We start from the raw sequence: 21014 nt of genomic DNA, 5'->3' as shown, positions 1-21014 counted from the left end.
GTACCTGCAGGCTGTATCCATACCTGTATGTAGAGGTACCTGCAGGCTGTATCCATACCTGTATGTAGAGGTACCTGCAGGCTGTATCCATACCTGTATGTAGAGGTACCTGCAGGATGGATCCATACCTGTATATAGAGGTCCTCGAAGTCTGTATCCATACCTGTATGTAGAGGTCCTCGAAGGCTGTATCCATACCTGTATGTAGAGGTCATCGAAGGCTGTATCCATACCTGTATATAGAGGTACCTGCAGGCTGTATCCATACCTGTATGTAGAGGTACCTGCAGGCTGTATCCATACCTGTATGTAGAGGTACCTGCAGGCTGTATCCATACCTGTATATAGAGGTACCTGCAGGCTGTATCCATACCTGTATATAGAGGTACCTGCAGGCTGTATCCATACCTGTATGTAGAGGTACCTGCAGGCTGTTTCCATACCTGTATGTAGAGGTATCTGAAGGCTGTATCCATACCTGTATATAGAGGTACCTGCAGGCTGTATCCATACCTGTATGTAGAGGTACCTGAAGGCTGTATCCATACCTGTATGTAGAGGTATCTGAAGGCTGTATCCATACCTGTATGTAGAGGTATCTGAAGGCTGTATCCATACCTGTATGTAGAGGTATCTGAAGGCTGTATCCATACCTGTATGTAGAGGTATCTGAAGGCTGTATCCATACCTGTATGTAGAGGTACCTGCAGGCTGTATCCATACCTGTATGTAGAGGTACTCGAAGGCTGCAGGGTCCCTCCTGAGCAGGTCTGCCGGGTCCTTGGGGAAGAAACAGATGCGGAAGAGACACTTCATCCCCTGGAAATACGTCCTGTGCACCACCTGAGGAGAGAGAGGGAGACGGCATGAATAACACCTATATCATAACAGCTTCCCTCCCAACATAGTTGACAAACACAGCTAGTCATTGGAAGGTGAGATCCTGACAGTGTCTCCGGACAGTGAGAGTGTAATATAAGATATATATTCTATAGGATTTTATTTTTACGAGTGTAAACACGAGTACCGGTCAAACTGCAATGGTCTGAAGGGCTTTGTCCTTGGTAGTGATTCTAATTTGAATGTGGTGATACCATTCAATCTAGCCTAGTTGAGCCGGACTCACCATTGAGCACAGAATTCGGTCTGGTTTAACCAGGCTATATTACACCCACACTGCTCTTTGAATGACTTTAACACGGTAATCAGGAGGAATACAGTAACTGTTGGCTCCCTTACATGTGAGAGCGGCTGGTTCTCCTGCAGCAGGTGTAGTCTCTGGTTCTGGTCCAGCCCACCTGACTCCAGCATCAGGGCAAAGTGCTCAATGTAACGCAGGGACAGGCGGTCCTGCAGGGACGAGATCACATCCTAGAGAGAGAGAAAGAAAGAGAGATGTATTTGCAGTTCATGGGTGGCATTTATCTCCTGCAGTATTTATAAAATACTTAACTGTCCTCCTGTGTTATGTGAATCTGTGCTATGTTGATTATTCTGCCACCAATACACCAAATGATCCTGTTATTTTCTCCATTGAGGGCTTCAGAGGTCATTCTCTATCTGCACTATGATGATCTGCCAGAGGAAAATACCACCGTGCCATTTGGGAAAATATACTTTAGGTAATAGGGTTCTATTTAGGACTATATACTTTAGGGAATAGGGTTCTATTTAGGACTATATACTTTAGGGAATAGGGTTCTAATTACGACTATACACTTTAGGTAATAAGGTTCTATTTAGGACTATATACTTTAGGTAATAGGGTTATATTTAGGACTATATAATTTAGGTAATAGGGTTCTATTTAGGACTATATACTTTAGGTAATAAGGTTCTATTTAGGACTATATACTTTAGGTAATAGGGTTATATTTAGGACTATATAATTTAGGTAACAGGGTTCTATTTAGGACTATATACTTTAGGTAACAGGGGGCCATTTGGGACTATATACTTTTAGTAATAGGGTTCTATTCGGGACTATATAGTTTAGGTAATAGGGGGTCATTTGGTACTGTATACTTTAGGCAATAGGAGACCATTTGGGACTATATAGTTTAAGTAATAAGGGGCCATTTGGGACTGAGCCATGGTGTATTCTTCGCTCTGTTCCTTGTGGCTTCATGAGCAATGTCATGAGTGTTGTTAGTCTATGAACAACGTTCAAAGAGCATCTGTGTGTGTGTGTGTGTGTGTGTGTATGTGTGTGTGTGCGTGTATGTGTGTGTATGTGTGCGTGTATGTGTGTGTATGTGTGTGTGTATGTGTATGTGTATGTGTGTGTGTGTGTGTGTGTGTGTGTGTGTGTGTGTGTGTGTGTGTGTGTGTGTGTGTATGTGTATGTGTGTGTGTGTGTGTGTGTGTGTGTGTGTGTGTATGTGTGTGTGTGTGTGTGTGTGTGTGTGTGTGTGTGTGTGTGTGTGTGTGTGTGTGTGTGTGTGTGTATGTGTGTGTGTGTGTGTGTGTGTGTGTGTGTGTGTGTGTGTGTGTGTGTGTGTGTGTGTGTGTGTATGCGTGTGTGTGTGTGTGTGTGTGTATGTGTGTGTGTGTGTGTGTGTGTGTGTGTGTGTATGCGTGTGTGTGTGTGTGTGTGTGCAGCCAGTGACCTATTGTAACAGTTAGTTTGAGTACTGTAGTCTCCTAAATGGAAGGGTTGATGGTGGATGAATGTCCTAGCAGCAGAGATGGAGATGCATTCACCTTGAATCACAGTGGTGCAGAAACAAACTGTCTGACTGTCTGATAAAACAAAACAAGGATAAGCTGTATGGGAAATAGTGACCAAGGATTACAATGACCACAATCTGATGCAACACAAAGTGGATGGGGAAATAAATAGTGATTTCAGTCAGGTGGGAAGTCATTGTCACTATACGGCGTAAACTGTACAATTGAATTGAAATGTACACGTTGTTCACTAAAGAGATCTGGTGTGGAGTCCTATAGTGCAATTGATTGATTTGCATTTGACATTTTAATGTGATTCCATTTAATTAGGCCACAGTAGAACTATTTTACCCCTCTCTTTCTTGCTCCCTCACGTTCTCTCTCTCTCCATTTCTCTTTCCATTTATGTCCCTCCCTCCCTCCCTCCCTCCCTCCCTCCCTCCCTCCCTCCCTCCCTCCCTCCCTCCCTCCCTCCCTCCCTCCCTCCCTCCCTCCCTCCCTCCCTCCCTCCCTCCCTCCCTCCCTCCCTCCATCCATCCATCCATTTCTCCCTTTATGTGTCTCCCTCCCTCCCTTTAAAAAATAATATATATATATATATATATATATATATATATATATATATATATATATATATATATATATATATATATATTTATATATATATATATATATATCCATTTCCCCTTTATATCTCTCCCTCCCTTTCTCTGTCCTTTCTCTCTCTCTCTCTCTCTCTCTCTCTCTCTCTCTCTCCATCCATTTCTCCATCACGCTCTCCCTCAATGAACTGGAAAATACATTTCTGAAATCTAATATTGTGCCTTAATGGTAAGAGATATCAGAGTCGTCTCAGAGCCTGACAGTGAGAGTCTGGCAGTGTCTCCTGACAGTGAGAGCTTGACAGTGAGAGTCTGACAGTGAGAGTCTGACAGTGAGAGTCTGACAGTGAGAGCCTGACAGTGTCTCCTGACAGTGTCTCCTGACAGTGAGAGCTTGACAGTGAGAGTCTGACAGTGAGAGCCTGACAGTGAGAGCCTGACAGTGAGAGCCTGACAGTGTCTCCTGACAGTGTCTCCTGACAGTGTCTCCTGACAGTGATAGCCTGACAGTGAGAGCCTGACAGTGAAAGCCTGACAGTGAGAGTCTGACAGTGAGAGCCTGACAGTGAGAGCCTGACAGTGAGAGCCTGACAGTGAAAGCCTGACAATGAGAGCCTGACAGTGTCTCCTGAGAGTGAGAGCCTGGCAGTGTCTCCTGAGAGTGAGAGCCTGACAGTGAGAGCCTGACAGTGTCTCCTGACAGTGAGAGTCTGGCAGTGAGAGCCTAACAGTGAGAGCCTGACAGTGAGAGCCTAACAGTGAGAGCCTGACAGTGAGAGCCTGACAGTGAGAGCCTGACAGTGAGAGCCTGACAGTGAGAGCCTGACAGTGTCTCCTGACAGTGAGAGTCTGGCAGTGAGAGCCTAACAGTGAGAGCCTGACAGTGTCTCCTGACAGTGAGAGCCTGACAGTGAGAGCCTGACAGTGTCTCCTGACAGTGAGAGTCTGGCAGTGAGAGCCTAACAGTGAGAGCCTGACAGTGAGAGACTGACAGTGAGAGCCTGACAGTGTCTCCTGACAGTGAGAGCCTGACAGTGTCTTCTGACAGTGAGAGCCTGCCAGTGAGAGCCAGACAGTGAGAGCCTGACAGTGAGAGCCTGACAGTGAGAGCCTGACAGTGTCTCCTGACAGTGAGAGCCTGACAGTGAGAGCCTGACAGTGAGAGCCTGACTGCTGGATGTCATTACAATATTACATCTTGTGTACCAAATGGCACCCTATTCCCTTTTTAGTGCACTACTTTTGACTAGCCCTTGGGTCAAAAGTAGTGCACTACATAGGGAATATGGTGCCATTTGAGACGTAGCCACAGACATGATAAAATACTGTGAATTGAAGGAAGTGTGCTTCTCAGAACGAGGCCTGTTCTTCATATACTGTGGAGGGAGTCTTACCATCATTGATGTCATTAGATATTTGCATTTTTTGGGGGAAGTGATGGTTACACCCACTGGGCACAGATGCCAGTTCAACGTCTAGTTTTGATTTACATTTGGTTTAGTTATCAACTAATGTGAAATCAACTAATCAAATAATTCCCCCTGTCATTGGATTTAGGTTAAAAGTTGGATTCCCTTAAGTTGATGACATTTTGAATATCCAATCAGTTTTCCATGTTGATTCACCAGCATTTTTTTATGATGTGGAAACAACGTTGATTCAGTGGGTAGTCAATATGTTTGCATTTCATGTGCAGTTTAAAACATCTTATGACTGCAGGGGCAGTATTGAGTAGCTTGGATGAAAGGTGCCCAGAGGTGCCTAGATTAAACGGCCTGCTCCTCAGTCCCAGTTGCTAATATGTGCATATTATCATTAGTATTGGATAGAAAACACTGAATGATGTCTGTGAGTATAACATAACTCTTATGGCAGGCAAAAACCTGAGAAGAAATCCAAACAGGAAGTGGGAAATCTGAGGTTGGTCGATTTTTAACCCAGCCCCTATTGAAAACACAGTGGGATATGGATCAAGTTGCACTTCCTAGGGCTTCCACTAGATGTCAATAGTCTTTAGAAACTTGAATGAGACTTCTACTGTGTTGTGGAGCCGGATGGGAGCTGTTTGAGTCAGTGGGCTGGCAGAGTGCCAGGTCCTGGTCATGCACATTTCACACGATAGCGACCTGCGTTCCATGGCTTTCCTACAGACAATGGAATTCTCCGGTTGGAACGTTATTGAAGATTCTTGATAACAATATCCTAAAGATTGATTCTATACTTAGTTTGACAAGTTTCTTCAACCTGTAATATAACCTTTTGAAGTTTTCGTCCGACGTTCGGCTGGACCTGCACGAGTGTTTGGATTTGTGTACTAAACGAGCTAACAAAAGTAGCTACTTGGACATAAATAATGGACATTATCGAACAAATCAAGCATTTATTGTGGAACTAGGATTCCTGGGAGTGCATTCTGATGAAGATCGTCAAAGGTAAGGGATATTTTATAATGGGATTTCTGATTTCTGTTGTCTCCAACATGGCGGATAATTTTTTTTTTCTGAGTGCAGTCTCAGATTATTGCATGGTTTGCTTTTTCCGTAAAGACTTTTTAAAATCTGACACAGCGGTTGCATTAAGAAGAGGAATATCTATATTTCCATGTCCAACAATTGTATTTATCGACATTTATAATGAGTATTTCTGTAAAATGATGTGGTTCTCTGCAATATCACCGGATGTTTTTGGAACTAGTGAACGTAACGCGCCAATGAATACTGAGATTTTTTTATATAAATATGAACTTCATCAAACAAAACATATTGTGTAACATGAAGTCATATGAGTGTCATCTGATGAAGATCATCAAAGGTTAGTGATTCATTTTATCTCTATTTGTGCTTTTTGTGACTCCTCTCTTTGGCTGGAAAAATGGCTGAATTTTTCTGTGAGTTGGTGGTGATCTAACATAATCGTTTGTGGTGCTTTCGCTGTAAAGCCTATTTGAAATCGGACACTATGGTGGGATTAAATGGGCATAAAAATATATTTTTTAAATACCCAGATTTTTGGACAAATATTTGACAGCATAATAGAGAAATAAATAATTGAAGTTGGAACATTTGTGACATTTTAGGATTACCCAAGCCTTCTTTAAGACGCTAAGCAACATTTGGTGATATATGAAGCTTTACTGCTTACTCTGTAATATGAGTAGTATTTTACAATCTATTGTTGAACATAATATACTCTTCGGGCGTATCAAAGTTACAGACTGGGATCTCTGGTACTTTTAGAGTAGCAGAGAATATTTTATACAGAAACATTGGCATAGTAGGCAATGTAACCAATCAAACCCCTCCTATTACTTGTGTCATTGCACATCCTGCAAATCACCAGCAGAGGACGACCATTTTGAATCCATTTTCACATTCACTCTGTTGGTAATGCTTACAAATTGGATCATACACTGTATACGTACCCTGACAGTGGTGCGGCTGTCAAACGTAAAGGACTTGATCTGACCATTCTCCAGGAACACCTTCAGCACATTTGGTATGAGTAGCAAAGAGTCGTCCTTTAGCATTGTCTGTGAGAGAGAGACAGAGAAAGAGAGACAGAGAGGGTGGGCAGAAAGGGAGAGATGAAGAGAGGCAGAGAGAGAAAGAGAGGGAGAGAAAGAAAGAGAGAGAGAGTGAAAGAAAGAGAGGGAGTGAGAGAAAGAGAGGGAGAGAGAAAGAGAGAGAGATGGAGTGAAAGAGAGAGAGGGAGGGAGAGAAAGAGAGAAACTGTAAAACCCGAGTGCCTCTTATAGCAGTAAGAGAGAGGCAATATGATGTATCTGAGAAAAAAACTTAAAAGGTCAAAATCGCACATCAACATGGTACAGTACATCTAATAAACCCCAGAGTAGAGGATCAGGGCTATAATTGAATGGTGTTGGAAGTCCGTAACTGTGGAATGTGCAGATAGAAGTACCTTCCATCTAAAAGCAGTTAAGAAGGAACCAGACTGGAGATTCCAGAGTGCAATGGGGGAGCAATACCTTATTTGAACCGGGGCAGCCTGAATCTCTGCTTGAGGAACCCTGCCTGGATATATTGTGCTGTGATCAAAGAGAAGCTTATTACATTTCCTCAATACATCCATTTAATATGTATGTGCCGGTGTTGCGAGTACTTGGTAGCTATAGACTATAAAGTGCAGTGGTTACGTAGGCCAGGGAACTGCAGGAGGCCTGATGACTCAAGGTTACTCTGCTTTTATCAGCCACTCATCAGAAAAGTTTCCTCTGCTGGAGTTGAATCCAGTCCAGGCAGGGAGATGGGCGTGACAGGTATTCACTCTCTCCGGAGGTACTGTGACTAGGAGGGTGAATCAGGTAAGTGGAGAGAGTTGGTGACTCAAAGCCCCAGTCACACACCCACATCATCCACTGCTGGTCTGAAAACCACTTAGAGAACATAGAGAGAGGAGGATGGGGAAGATGTACAGTATAGCCCCTCACAGTTACAGTATAGCCCCTCACAGTTACAGTATAGCCCCTCACAGTTACAGTATAGCCCCTCACAGTTACAGTATAGCCCCTCACAGCTATAGTATAGCCCCTCACAGTTACAGTATAGCCCCTCACAGTTACAGTATAGCCCCTCACAGTTACAGTATAGCCCCTCACAGTTACAGTATAGCCCCTCACAGTTACAGTATAGCCCATCACAGTTACAGTATAGCCCCTCACAGTTACAGTATAGCCCCTCACAGTTACAGTATAGCCCCTCCCAGCTACAGTATAGCCCCTCATAGCTACAGTATAGCCCCTCACAGCTATAGAATACCCCCCTAACAGTTACAGTATAACCCCTCACAGTATTAGTATAGCCCATCACAGCTACAATATAGCCCCTCCCAGCTACAGTATAGCCCCTCACAGCTATAGTATAGCCCCTCACAGTTACAGTATAGCCCCTCACAGCTACAGTATAGCTCCTCACAGCTATAGAATACCCCCCTAACAGTTACAGTATAACCCCTCACAGTTACAGTATAACCCCTCATAGCTACAGTATTGCCGCTCACTGCTATAGAATACCCCCCTCACAGTTACAGTATAGCCCCTCACAGCTACAGTATAGCTCCTCACAGCTATAGAATACCCCCCTAACAGTTACAGTATAACCCCTCACAGTTACAGTATAACCCCTCATAGCTACAGTATTGCCGCTCACTACTATAGAATACCCCCCTCCCAGCTACAGTATAACCCCTCACAGTTACAGTATAGCCCCCCACAGCTACAGTATAGCCCCTCACAGCTATAGAATACCCCCCTCACAGTTACAGTATAACCCCTCATAGCTACATTATAACCCCTCACAGTTACAGTATAGCCCCTCATAGCTACAGTATTGCCCCTCATAGCTACAGTATAACCCCTCACAGCTACAGTATAGCCCCTCATAGCTACAGTATAACCCCTCATAGCTATAGAATACCCCCCTCACAGCTACAGTATAGCCCCTCACAGCTATAGAATACCCCCCTAACAGTTACAGTATAACCCCTCACAGTTACAGTATAACCCCTCATAGCTACAGTATTGCCGCTCACTACTATAGAATACCCCCCTCACAGTTACGGTATAACCCCTCATAGCTACAGTATAGCCCCTCACAGCTACAGTATAGCCCCTCACAGCTATAGAATACCCCCCTAACAGTTACAGTATAACCCCTCATAGCTACAGTATTGCCGCTCACTGCTATAGAATACCCCCCTCACAGTTACGGTATAACCCCTCATAGCTACAGTATTGCCGCTCACTACTATAGAATACCCCCCTCACAGTTACGGTATAACCCCTCATAGCTACAGTATTGCCGCTCACTACTATAGAATACCCCCCTCCCAGCTACAGTATAACCCCTCATAGCTACAGTATAGCCCCCCACAGCTACAGTATAGCCCCTCACAGCTATAGAATACCCCCCTCACAGTTACAGTATAACCCCTCATAGCTACATTATAACCCCTCACAGTTACAGTATAGCCCCTCATAGCTACAGTATTGCCCCTCATATCTACAGTATAGCCCCTCACAGTAACAGTATAGCCCCTCATAGCTACAGTATTGCCCCTCACAGTTACAGTATAGCCCATCACAGCTACAGTATAGCCCCTCACAGTTACAGTATAGCCCCTCCCAGTTACAGTATAGCCCCTCACAGTTACAGTATAGCCCCTCACAGCTACAGTATAGCCCCTCACAGTTACAGTATAGCCCATCACAGCTACAGTATAGCCCCTCACAGTTACAGTATTGCCCCTCACAGTTACAGTATAGCCCCTCCCAGTTATAGTATAGCCCCTCACAGCTACAGTATTGCCCCTCACAGTTACAGTATAGCCCCTCACAGCTACAGTATAGCCCCTCACAGTTACAGTATAGCCCATCACAGCTACAGTATAGCCCCTCCCAGCTACAGTATAGCCCCTCACAGTTACAGTATTGCCCCTCACAGTTACAGTATAGCCCCTCCCAGTTACAGTATTGCCCCTCACAGTTACAGTATAGCCCCTCACAGTTACAGTATAGCCCCTCCCAGTTACAGTATAGCCCATCACAGTTACAGTATAGCCCATCACAGCTACAGTATAGCCCCTCCCAGCTACAGTATAGCCCCTCACAGTTACAGTATTGCCCCTCACAGTTACAGTATAGCCCCTCCCAGTTACAGTATTGCCCCTCACAGTTACAGTATAGCCCCTCACAGTTACAGTATAGCCCCTCCCAGTTACAGTATAGCCCCTCACAGTTACAGTATAGCCCATCACAGCTACAGTATAGCCCCTCCCAGCTACAGTATAGCCCCTCACAGTTACAGTATTGCCCCTCACAGTTACAGTATAGCCCCTCCCAGTTACAGTATTGCCCCTCACAGTTACAGTATAGCCCCTCCCAGTTACAGTATAGCCCATCACAGTTACAGTATAGCCCATCACAGCTACAGTATAGCCCCTCACAGTTACAGTATTGCCCCTCACAGTTACAGTATAGCCCCTCCCAGTTACAGTATTGCCCCTCACAGTTACAGTATTGCCCCTCACAGTTACAGTATAGCCCCTCACAGTTACAGTATAGCCCCTCCCAGCTACAGTATAGCCCCTCATAGCTACAGTATAACCCCTCATAGCTACAGTATAGCCCCTCACAGCTATAGAATACCCCCTCACAGTTACAGTATAACCCCTCATAGCTACAGTATAGCCCCCCACAGCTACAGTATAGCCCCTCACAGCTATAGAATACCCCCCTCACAGTTACGGTATAACCCCTCATAGCTACATTATAACCCCTCACAGTAACAGTATAGCCCCTCATAGCTACAGTATTGCCCCTCATAGCTACAGTATAGCCCCTCACAGCTACAGTAGTGCCACTCATAGCTACAGTATAACCCCTCACAGCTACAGTATAGCCCCTCACAGTTACAGTATAACCCCTCATAGCTATAGAATACCCCCCTCACAGTTACAGTATAACCCCTCATAGCTACATTATAACCCCTCACAGTTACAGTATAGCCCCTCATAGCTACAGTATTGCCCCTCATATCTACAGTATAGCCCCTCACAGTAACAGTATAGCCCCTCACAGTTACAGTATAGCCCCTCATAGCTACAGTATTGCCCCTCATAGCTACAGTATAGCCCCTCACAGCTACAGTAGTGCCACTCATAGCTACAGTATTGCCCCTCATAGCTACAGTATAACCCCTCACAGCTACAGTATTGCCCCTCATAGCTACAGTATTGCCCCTCATAGCTACAGTATAGCCCCTCACAGCTACAGTATAACCCCTCATAGCTACAGGATAGCCCCTCACAGTTACAGTATAACCCCTCACAGTTACAGTTTTGCCCATCACTGCTTCAATCGTTTCGGAAAGTATTCAGACCCCTAGGTTTTCATGATTTCATCAATAATCTCTCTGTACTTTGCTCCGTTCATCTTTCCCTCGATTCTGATTAGTCTCACAGTCCCTGCTGCTGAAAAACATCCCCACAGCTTGATACTGCCGCCACCATGCTTCACCATAGGGTTGGTGCCAGGTTTCCTCCAGACGTGACGTGTGGCATTCAGGCCAAAGAGTTCCATCTTGGTTTCATCAGACCAGAGAATCTTGTTTCTCATGGTCTGAGAGTCCTTTAGGTGCCTTTTGGCAAACTCCAAGCGGGCTGTCATGTGTGTTTTGCTGAGGAGTGGCTTCCGTCTGGCCACTCTACCATAAAGGCCTGATTGGTGGAGTGCTGCAGAGATGGTTGTCCTTCTGAAAGTTTCTCCCATCTCCAGAGAGGAACTCTAGAGCTCTGTCAGAGTGACCACCGGGTTCTTGGTCACCTCCTTGACCAAGACCCTTCTCCCCGACTGCTCAGTTTGGCCAGCAAGCCAGCTCTAGAAAGAGTCTAGGTGAATCCAAACTTCTTCCATTTAAGAACGATGGAGGCCACTGTGTTCTTGGGGACCTTCAATGCTGCAAACATTTTTTGGTACCCTTCCCCAAATCTGTGCCTTGACACAATCCTGTCTCAGAGCTCTACGGACAATTCCTTCCGTAGAGGGCCAGTAACCGAAAAGTTACAAATCTGCCAATGTGCCCTTGAGCAAGGCACTTAACCCTAATTTCTTCTCTAAGTAACTCTGGATAAGAGCATCTGTTGAATGACAAAAATGTAATAATATTGAACAATTATATGATGAGAGGTAATGAAATGAATCCTTCAGTAAATGTGAGCATCATTTAGAATAGACTGACGTCACTACAGATTTATCCACTTCAGATGTATCCCACTACAGATGTATCCACTACAGATGTATCAACTACAGATGTATCCACTACAGATGTATCAACTACTGATGTATCCACTACAGATGTATCAACTACAGATGTATCCACTACAGATGTATCAACTACAGATGTATCCACTACAGATGTATCAACTACAGATGTATCCACTACAGATGTATCAACTACAGATGTATCCACCACAGATGTATCAACTACAGATGTATCCACTACAGATGTATCAACTACAGATGTATCCACTACAGATGTATCAACTACAGATGTATCCGCAACAGATGTATCAACTACAGATGTATCCACTACAGATGTATCAACTACAGATGTATCCACTACAGATGTATCCACTACAGATGTATCAACTACAGATGTATCCACTACAGATGTATCCACTACAGATGTATCCCACTACAGATGTATCAACTACAGATGTATCCACTACAGATGTATCCACTACAGATGTATCCACTACAGATGTATCAACTACAGATGTATCAACTACAGACGTATCAACTACAGATGTATCCACTACAGATGTATCAACTACAGATGTATCCCACTACAGATGTATCCCACTACAGATGTATCCACTACAGATGTATCCACTACAGATGTATCCCACTACAGATGTATCCACTACAGATGTATCCCACTACAGATTTACCCACTACAGATGTATCAACTACAGATGTATCCACTACAGATGTATCCCAAATTTTTTTTTACCCACTACAGATGTATCAACTACAGATGTATCCACTACAGATGTATCCACTACAGATGTATCCACTACAGATGTATCCCACTACAGATGTATCCACTACAGATGTATCCACTACAGATGTATCAACTACAGATGTATCCCACTACAGATTTATACACTACCGATGTATCAACTACAGATGTGTCCCACTACAGATGTATCCCACTACAGATGTATCCACTACAGATGTATCCCACTACAGATGTATCCACTACAGATGTATCCACTACAGATGTATCCACTACAGATGTATCAACTACAGATGTATCCCACTACAGATTTATCAACTACAGATGTATCAACTACAGATGTATCAACTACAGATGTATCAACTACAGATGTATCCACTACAGATGTATCAACTACAGATGTATCCACTACAGATGTATCAACTACAGATGTATCCACCACAGATGTATCAACTACAGATGTATCCACTACAGATGTATCAACTACAGATGTATCCACTACAGATGTATCAACTACAGATGTATCCGCAACAGATGTATCAACTACAGATGTATCCACTACAGATGTATCAACTACAGATGTATCCACTACAGATGTATCCACTACAGATGTATCCCACTACAGATGTATCAACTACAGATGTATCCACTACAGATGTATCCACTACAGATGTATCCCACTACAGATGTATCAACTACAGATGTATCCACTACAGATGTATCCACTACAGATGTATCCACTACAGATGTATCAACTACAGATGTATCAACTACAGACGTATCAACTACAGATGTATCCACTACAGATGTATCAACTACAGATGTATCCCACTACAGATGTATCCCACTACAGATGTATCCACTACAGATGTATCCACTACAGATGTATCCCACTACAGATGTATCCACTACAGATGTATCCCACTACAGATTTACCCACTACAGATGTATCAACTACAGATGTATCCACTACAGATGTATCCCAAATTTTTTTTACCCACTACAGATGTATCAACTACAGATGTATCCACTACAGATGTATCCACTACAGATGTATCCACTACAGATGTATCCCACTACAGATGTATCCACTACAGATGTATCCACTACAGATGTATCAACTACAGATGTATCCCACTACAGATTTATACACTACCGATGTATCAACTACAGATGTGTCCCACTACAGATGTATCCCACTACAGATGTATCCACTACAGATGTATCCCACTACAGATTTACCCACTACAGATGTATCAACTACAGATGTATCCACTACAGATGTATCCCAATTTTTTTTTTACCCACTACAGATGTATCAACTACAGATGTATCCACTACAGATGTATCCACTACAGATGTATCCACTACAGATGTATCCCACTACAGATGTATCCACTACAGATGTATCCACTACAGATGTATCAACTACATATGTATCCACTACAGATGTATCCACTACAGATGTATGCACTACAGATGTATCCACTACAGATGTATCCACTACAGATGTATCCCACTACAGATTTATCCACTACAGATGTATCCACTTCAGATGTATCCACTACAGATGTATCCCACTACAGATGTATCAACTACAGATGTATCCACTACAGATGTATGCACTACAGATGTATCCACTACAGATGTATCCACTACAGATGTATCCACTACAGATGTATCCACTACAGATGTATCAACTACAGATGTATCCACTACAGATGTATCCACTACAGATGTATCCACTACAGATGTATCCCACTACAGATGTATCAACTACAGATGTATCCACTACAGATGTATCCACTACAGATGTATCCCACTACAGATGTATCAACTACAGATGTATCCACTACAGATGTATCCACTACAGATGTATCCACTACAGATGTATCAACTACAGATGTATCAACTACAGATGTATCAACTACAGATGTATCCACTACAGATGTATCAACTACAGATGTATCCCACTACAGATGTATCCACTACAGATGTATCCCACTACAGATGTATCAACTACAGATGTATCCACTACAGATGTATCCACTACAGATGTATCCCACTACAGATGTATCAACTACAGATGTATCCACTACAGATGTATCCACTACAGATGTATCCACTACAGATGTATCAACTACAGATGTATCAACTACAGATGTATCCACTACAGATGTATGCTCTACAGATGTATCCACTACAGATGTATCCACTACAGATGTATCAACTACAGATGTATCCACTACAGATGTATCAACTACAGATGTATCCCACTACAGATGTATCCACTACAGATGTATCCCACTACAGATGTATCAACTACAGATGTATCCACTACAGATGTATCCACTACAGATGTATCCCACTACAGATGTATCAACTAAAGATGTATCCACTACAGATGTATCCACTACAGATGTATCCACTACAGATGTATCAACTACAGATGTATCAACTACAGATGTATCAACTACAGATGTATCCACTACAGATGTATCCCACTACAGATGTATCCACTACAGATGTATCCACTACAGATGTATCCCACTACAGATTTATACACTACCGATGTATCAACTACAGATGTATCCCACTACAGATGTATCCCACTACAGATGTATCCACTACAGATTTATCCACTACAGATGTATCCACTACAGATGTATCAACTACAGATGTATCCCACTACAGATTTATCAACTACAGATGTATCCACTACAGATGTATCAACTACAGATGTATCAACTACAGATGTATCCACTACATATGTATGCACTACAGATGTATCCACTACAGATGTATCAACTACATATGTATCCACTACAGATGTATCCACTACAGATGTATGCACTACAGATGTATCCACTACAGATGTATCCACTACAGATGTATCCCACTACAGATGTATCCACTTCAGATGTATCCACTTCAGATGTATCCACTACAGATGTATCCCACTACAGATGTATCAACTACAGATGTATCCACTACAGATGTATGCACTACAGATGTATCCACTACAGATTTATCCACTACAGATTTATCCACTACAGATGTATCCACTACAGATGTATCCACTACAGATGTATCCACTACAGATGTATCAACTACAGATGTATCCACTACAGATGTATCCACTACAGATGTATCCCACTACAGATGTATCCACTACAGATGTATCCACTACAGATGTATCCCACTACAGATGTATCCACTACAGATGTATCAACTACAGATGTATCCACTACAGATGTATCAACTACAGATGTATCCACTACAGATGTATCAACTACAGATGTATCCACTACAGATGTATCAACTACAGATGTATCCACTACAGATGTATGCTCTACAGATGTATCCACTACAGATGTATCAACTACAGATGTATCCACTACAGATGTATCAACTACAGATGTATCCACTACAGATGTATCAACTACAGATGTATCCCACTACAGATGTATCCCACTACAGATGTATCCAATACAGATGTATCCACTACAGATGTATCCCACTACAGATGTATCCACTACAGATGTATCCACTACAGATGTATCCCACTACATATTTATCCACTACAGATTTATCCACTACAGATGTATCCCACTACAGATGTATCCACTACAGATGTATCCACTACTGATGTATACACTACAGATGTATGTACTACAGATGTATCCACTACAGATGTATCCACTACAGATGTATCCACTACAGATGTATCCCACTACAGATTTATACACTACCGATGTATCAACTACAGATGTATCCCACTACAGATGTATCCCACTACAGATGTATCCCCTACAGATGTATCCACTACAGATGTATCCCACTACAGATGTATCCACTACAGATGTATCCACTACAGATGTATCCACTACAGATGTATCCACTACAGATGTATCAACTACAGATGTATCCCACTACAGATTTATCAACTACAGATGTATCCACTACAGATGTATCCACTACAGATGTATCAACTACAGATGTATCCCACTACAGATGAATCCACTACAGATGTATGCACTACAGATGTATCCACTACAGATTTATCCACTACAGATATATCCACTACAGATGTATCCACTACAGATGTATGCACTACAGATGTATCAACTACAGATGTATCCACTACAGATGTATCAACTACAGATGTATCCACTACAGATGTATCCACTACAGATGTATCAACTACAGATGTATCCACTACAGATGTATCAACTACAGATGTATCCACTACAGATGTATCAACTACAGATGTATCAACTACAGATGTATCCACTACAGATGTATCCACTACAGATGCATCCACTACAGATGTATCAACTACAGATGTATCAACTACAGATGTATCCACTACAGATGTATGCACTACAGATGTATCCACTACAGATTTATCCACTTCAGATGTATCCACTACAGATGTGTCCACTACAGATGTATCAACTACAGATGTATCCACTACAGATGTATGCACTACAGATGTATCCACTACAGATGTATGCACTACAGATGTATCCACTACAGATTTATCCACTTCAGATGTATCCACTACAGATGTATCCACTACAGATGTATCAACTACAGATGTATCCACTACAGATGTATGCTCTACAGATGTATCCACTACAGATGTATCCACTACAGATGTATCAACTACAGATGTATCCACTACAGATGTATGCTCTACAGATGTATCCACTACAGATGTATCCCACTACAGATGTATCAACTACAGATGTATGCACTACAGATGTATCCATTACTGATGTATCCACTACAGATGTATCCACTACAGATGTATCCACTACAGATGTATGTACTACAGATGTATCCACTACAGATGTCAGCCAGGCTACACTCTTACAAGAAAAGATACTATCTAGAACCTACAAGGGTTCTTCGGCTGTCCCCGTAGGATAACTTTTTTAGATCCAGGTGGAACCATTTTTGGTTCAAGGGAGAACTCTTTTGGTTCCTGGTAGAACCCTTTTGGGTTCCATGTGAAACTCTTTCCACGGAGGGTTGTACATGGAACCCAAAAGGCTTCTCCTATGGAGACAGCCGAAGAACCCTTTTGGGTTCTTTGTGAAACTCTTTCCACGGAGGGTTGTACATGGAACCCAAAAGGCTTCTCCTATGGAGACAGCCGAAGAACCCTTTTGGGTTCCATGTAAAACTCTTTCCACGGAGGGTTGTACATGGAACCCAAAAGGCTTCTCCTATGGAGACAGCCGAAGAACCCTTTTGGGTTCCATGTAAAACTCTTTCCACGGAGGGTTGTACATGGAACCCAAAAGGCTTCTCCTATGGAGACAGCCGAAGAACCCTTTTGGGTTCCATGTGAAACTCTTTCCACGGAGGGTTGTACATGGAACCCAAAAGGCTTCTCCTATGGAGACAGCCGAAGAACCCTTTTGGAACGCTTTTTACTAAGAGTGTAGATTAGAATTGCTCCTCGTCCACCGTGGCTTCTCTCTAAAACCCGAGGGAAATGATGGTGGCAGAAGTAAAGGTTGAATTTAGCATAACAGGCTGTGCTGTGTGACCCGAGTGTGGAGCAGAGCAGTGCAGGCAGGGTCTGTCTCCCAAATGGCACCCTGTCTCCTAAATGGCACCCTATTCCCTATATAGTGCCCCTGGCTCTCATCAGAAGTATATACGGGCTCTGTTTTAGACGCAGCCATAGAGAAATGGAGCATTATGAGAGCCACAAGGGCTCCTTCCCAAATGGCTCCCTATTCCCCACATAGAGCCCTATTGGCTCCTGTCAAAAGTGGTGCACTATGTAGGGAATAGGGTGCCATTTGGGATGCATACATAGTAGATGTAGCCCTGATCTCTCTCTCCCTCTACGAAGATAAACTCCACATGCTCAGGTTAGGTGGTCTGCACTGATATGTAAGTCCAAACCAATCAATCCCCATTCCCAGCCTGATCCCAGGAGACTGATAGGCATGATTAAAGACTCTGTAGAAGGGGGATTGTTCGATCTTTACCAATCATACACCCAGGGGAGGAGGACCATCTCTCTCCCTGTATCAGGCCTCCACCCAGGGGAGGAGGACCATCTCTCTCCCTGTATCAGGCCTCCACCCAGGGGAGGAGGAGCATCTCTCTCCCTGTATCAGGCCTCTACCCAGGGGAGGAGGACCATCTCTCTCCCTGTATCAGGCCTCCACCCATTGTAGGAGGAGCATCTCTCTCTCCCTGTATCAGGCCTCCACCCAGGGGAGGAGGAGCATCTCTCTCCCTGTATCAGGCCTCCACCCAGGGGAGGAGGAGCATCTATCTCCCTGTATCAGGCCTCCACCCAGGGGAGGAGGAGCATCTCTCTCCCTGTATCAGGCCTCCACCCAGGGGAGGAGGAGCATCTCTCTCTCCCTGTATCAGGCCTCTACCCAGGGGAGGAGGACCATCTCTCTCCCTGTATCAGGCCTCCACCCAGGGGAGGAGGAGCATCTCTCTCCCTGTATCAGGCCTCCACCCAGGGGAGGAGGAGCATCTCTCTCCCTGTATCAGGCCTCCACCCAGGGGAGGAGGAGCATCTCTCTCTCCCTGTATCAGGCCTCTACCCAGGGGAGGAGGACCATCTCTCTCCCTGTATCAGGCCTCCACCCAGGGGAGGAGGAGCATCTCTCTCCCTGTATCAGGCCTCCACCCAGGGGAGGAGGAGCATCTCTCTCCCTGTATCAGGCCTCCACCCAGGGGAGGAGGAGCATCTCTCCCTGTATCAGGCCTCTACCCAGGGGAGGAGGAGCATCTCTCTCCCTGTATCAGGCCTCCACCCAGGGGAGGAGGAGCATCTCTCTCCCTGTATCAGGCCTCCACCCAGGGGAGGAGGAGCATCTCTCTCCCTGTATCAGGCCTCCACCCAGGGGAGGAGGAGCATCTCTCTCCCTGTATCAGGCCTCCACCCAGGGGAGGAGGAGCATCTCTCTCTCCCTGTATCAGGCCTCCACCCAGGGGAGGAGGAGCATCTCTCTCCCTGTATCAGGCCTCCACCCAGGGGAGGAGGAGCATCTCTCTCTCCCTGTATCAGGCCTCTACCCAGGGGAGGAGGAGCATCTCTCTCCCTGTATCAGGCCTCCACCCAGGGGAGGAGGAGCATCTCTCTCCCTGTATCAGGCCTCTACCCAGGGGAGGAGGAGCATCTCTCTCCCTGTATCAGGCCTCCACCCAGGGGAGGAGGACCATCTCTCTCCCTGTATCAGGCCTCCACCCAGTGGAGGAGGACCATCTCTCTCTCCCTGTATCAGGCCTCCACCCAGGGGAGGAGGACCATCTCTCTCTCTATATATCTGTATAGGAGGGGTCTACATGCAGTCTAATCTAGGCTATAGGTGAGATCTATGGTATTATCATGTGTGTTATTGATCCCTCTTAGCCCCCAGGCTGCTGTGTGTGGGTGTGTGGGTGTGTGTACGTCATGCATGAGGGGATGCTTACTTTCCTGGTAATGAAAGGCCACGAGCCAGTAACTCTCCCGTTAGCTCCCCGCAAACTCATGTGTTAGAGGCTCCCCGCAAACTCATGTGTTAGAGGCTCCCCAGTTATCTCTCCTGTTAGAGGCTCCCCAGTTAACTCTCATGTTAGAGGCTCCCCAGTTATCTCTCCTGTTAGAGGCTCCCCAGTTATATCATGTGTTAGAGGCTCCCCAGTTAACTCTCATGTTAGAGGCTCCCCAGTTATCTCTCCTGTTAGAGGCTCCCCGCAAACTCATGTGTTAGAGGCTCCCCAGTTATCTCGCCTGTTAGAGGCTCCCCAGTTAACTCTCATGTTAGAGGCTCCCCAGTTATCTCTCCTGTTAGAGGCTCCCCAGGTATATCATGTGTTAGAGGCTCCCCAGTTAACTCTCATGTTAGAGGCTCCCCAGTTATCTCTCCTGTTAGAGGCTCCCCAGTTATCTCTCCTGTTAGAGGCTCCCCAGTTATATCTTGTGTTAGAGGCTCCCCAGTTAACTCTCATGTTAGAGGCTCCCCAGTTATCTCTCCTGTTAGAGGCTCCCCGCAAACTCATGTGCTAGAGGCTCCCCAGTTATCTCTCCTGTTAGAGGCTCCCCGCAAACTCATGTGTTAGAGGCTCCCCAGTTATCTCTCCTGTTAGAGGCTCCCCGCAAACTCATGTGTTAGAGGCTCCCCAGTTATCTCGCCTGTTAGAGGCTCCCCAGTTAACTCTCATGTTAGAGGCTCCCCAG

The 21014-nt window shown here is 44.5% G+C and overlaps 1 protein-coding gene across 4 annotated transcripts in view; it reads right to left on the bottom strand.

Annotated features, from left to right (window-relative positions):
• Nucleotides 1–21014, bottom strand: part of frmpd3 (FERM and PDZ domain containing 3) — a 329892-nt gene that overhangs the window by 20803 nt on the left and 288075 nt on the right. For all 4 annotated transcript variants that reach the window (XM_064955254.1, XM_064955252.1, XM_064955253.1 and 1 more), the window contains 3 exons: nucleotides 6694–6801; nucleotides 1240–1371; nucleotides 724–843 (listed from right to left, as the gene is read on the bottom strand). In XM_064955254.1, coding sequence (XP_064811326.1) covers nucleotides 724–843; nucleotides 1240–1371; nucleotides 6694–6801 — 360 coding nt within the window. The remainder of the gene's footprint in view (nucleotides 1–723; nucleotides 844–1239; nucleotides 1372–6693; nucleotides 6802–21014) is intronic.

The sequence above is a fragment of the Oncorhynchus masou genome, chromosome 32 (assembly GCF_036934945.1).
Source record: "Oncorhynchus masou masou isolate Uvic2021 chromosome 32, UVic_Omas_1.1, whole genome shotgun sequence".
In the NCBI taxonomy this organism is placed as follows: Eukaryota; Metazoa; Chordata; class Actinopteri; order Salmoniformes; family Salmonidae; genus Oncorhynchus; species Oncorhynchus masou.
Note: the sequence above shows the minus strand (reverse complement) of the source record. Positions and strands in the feature narration are given on the sequence as shown.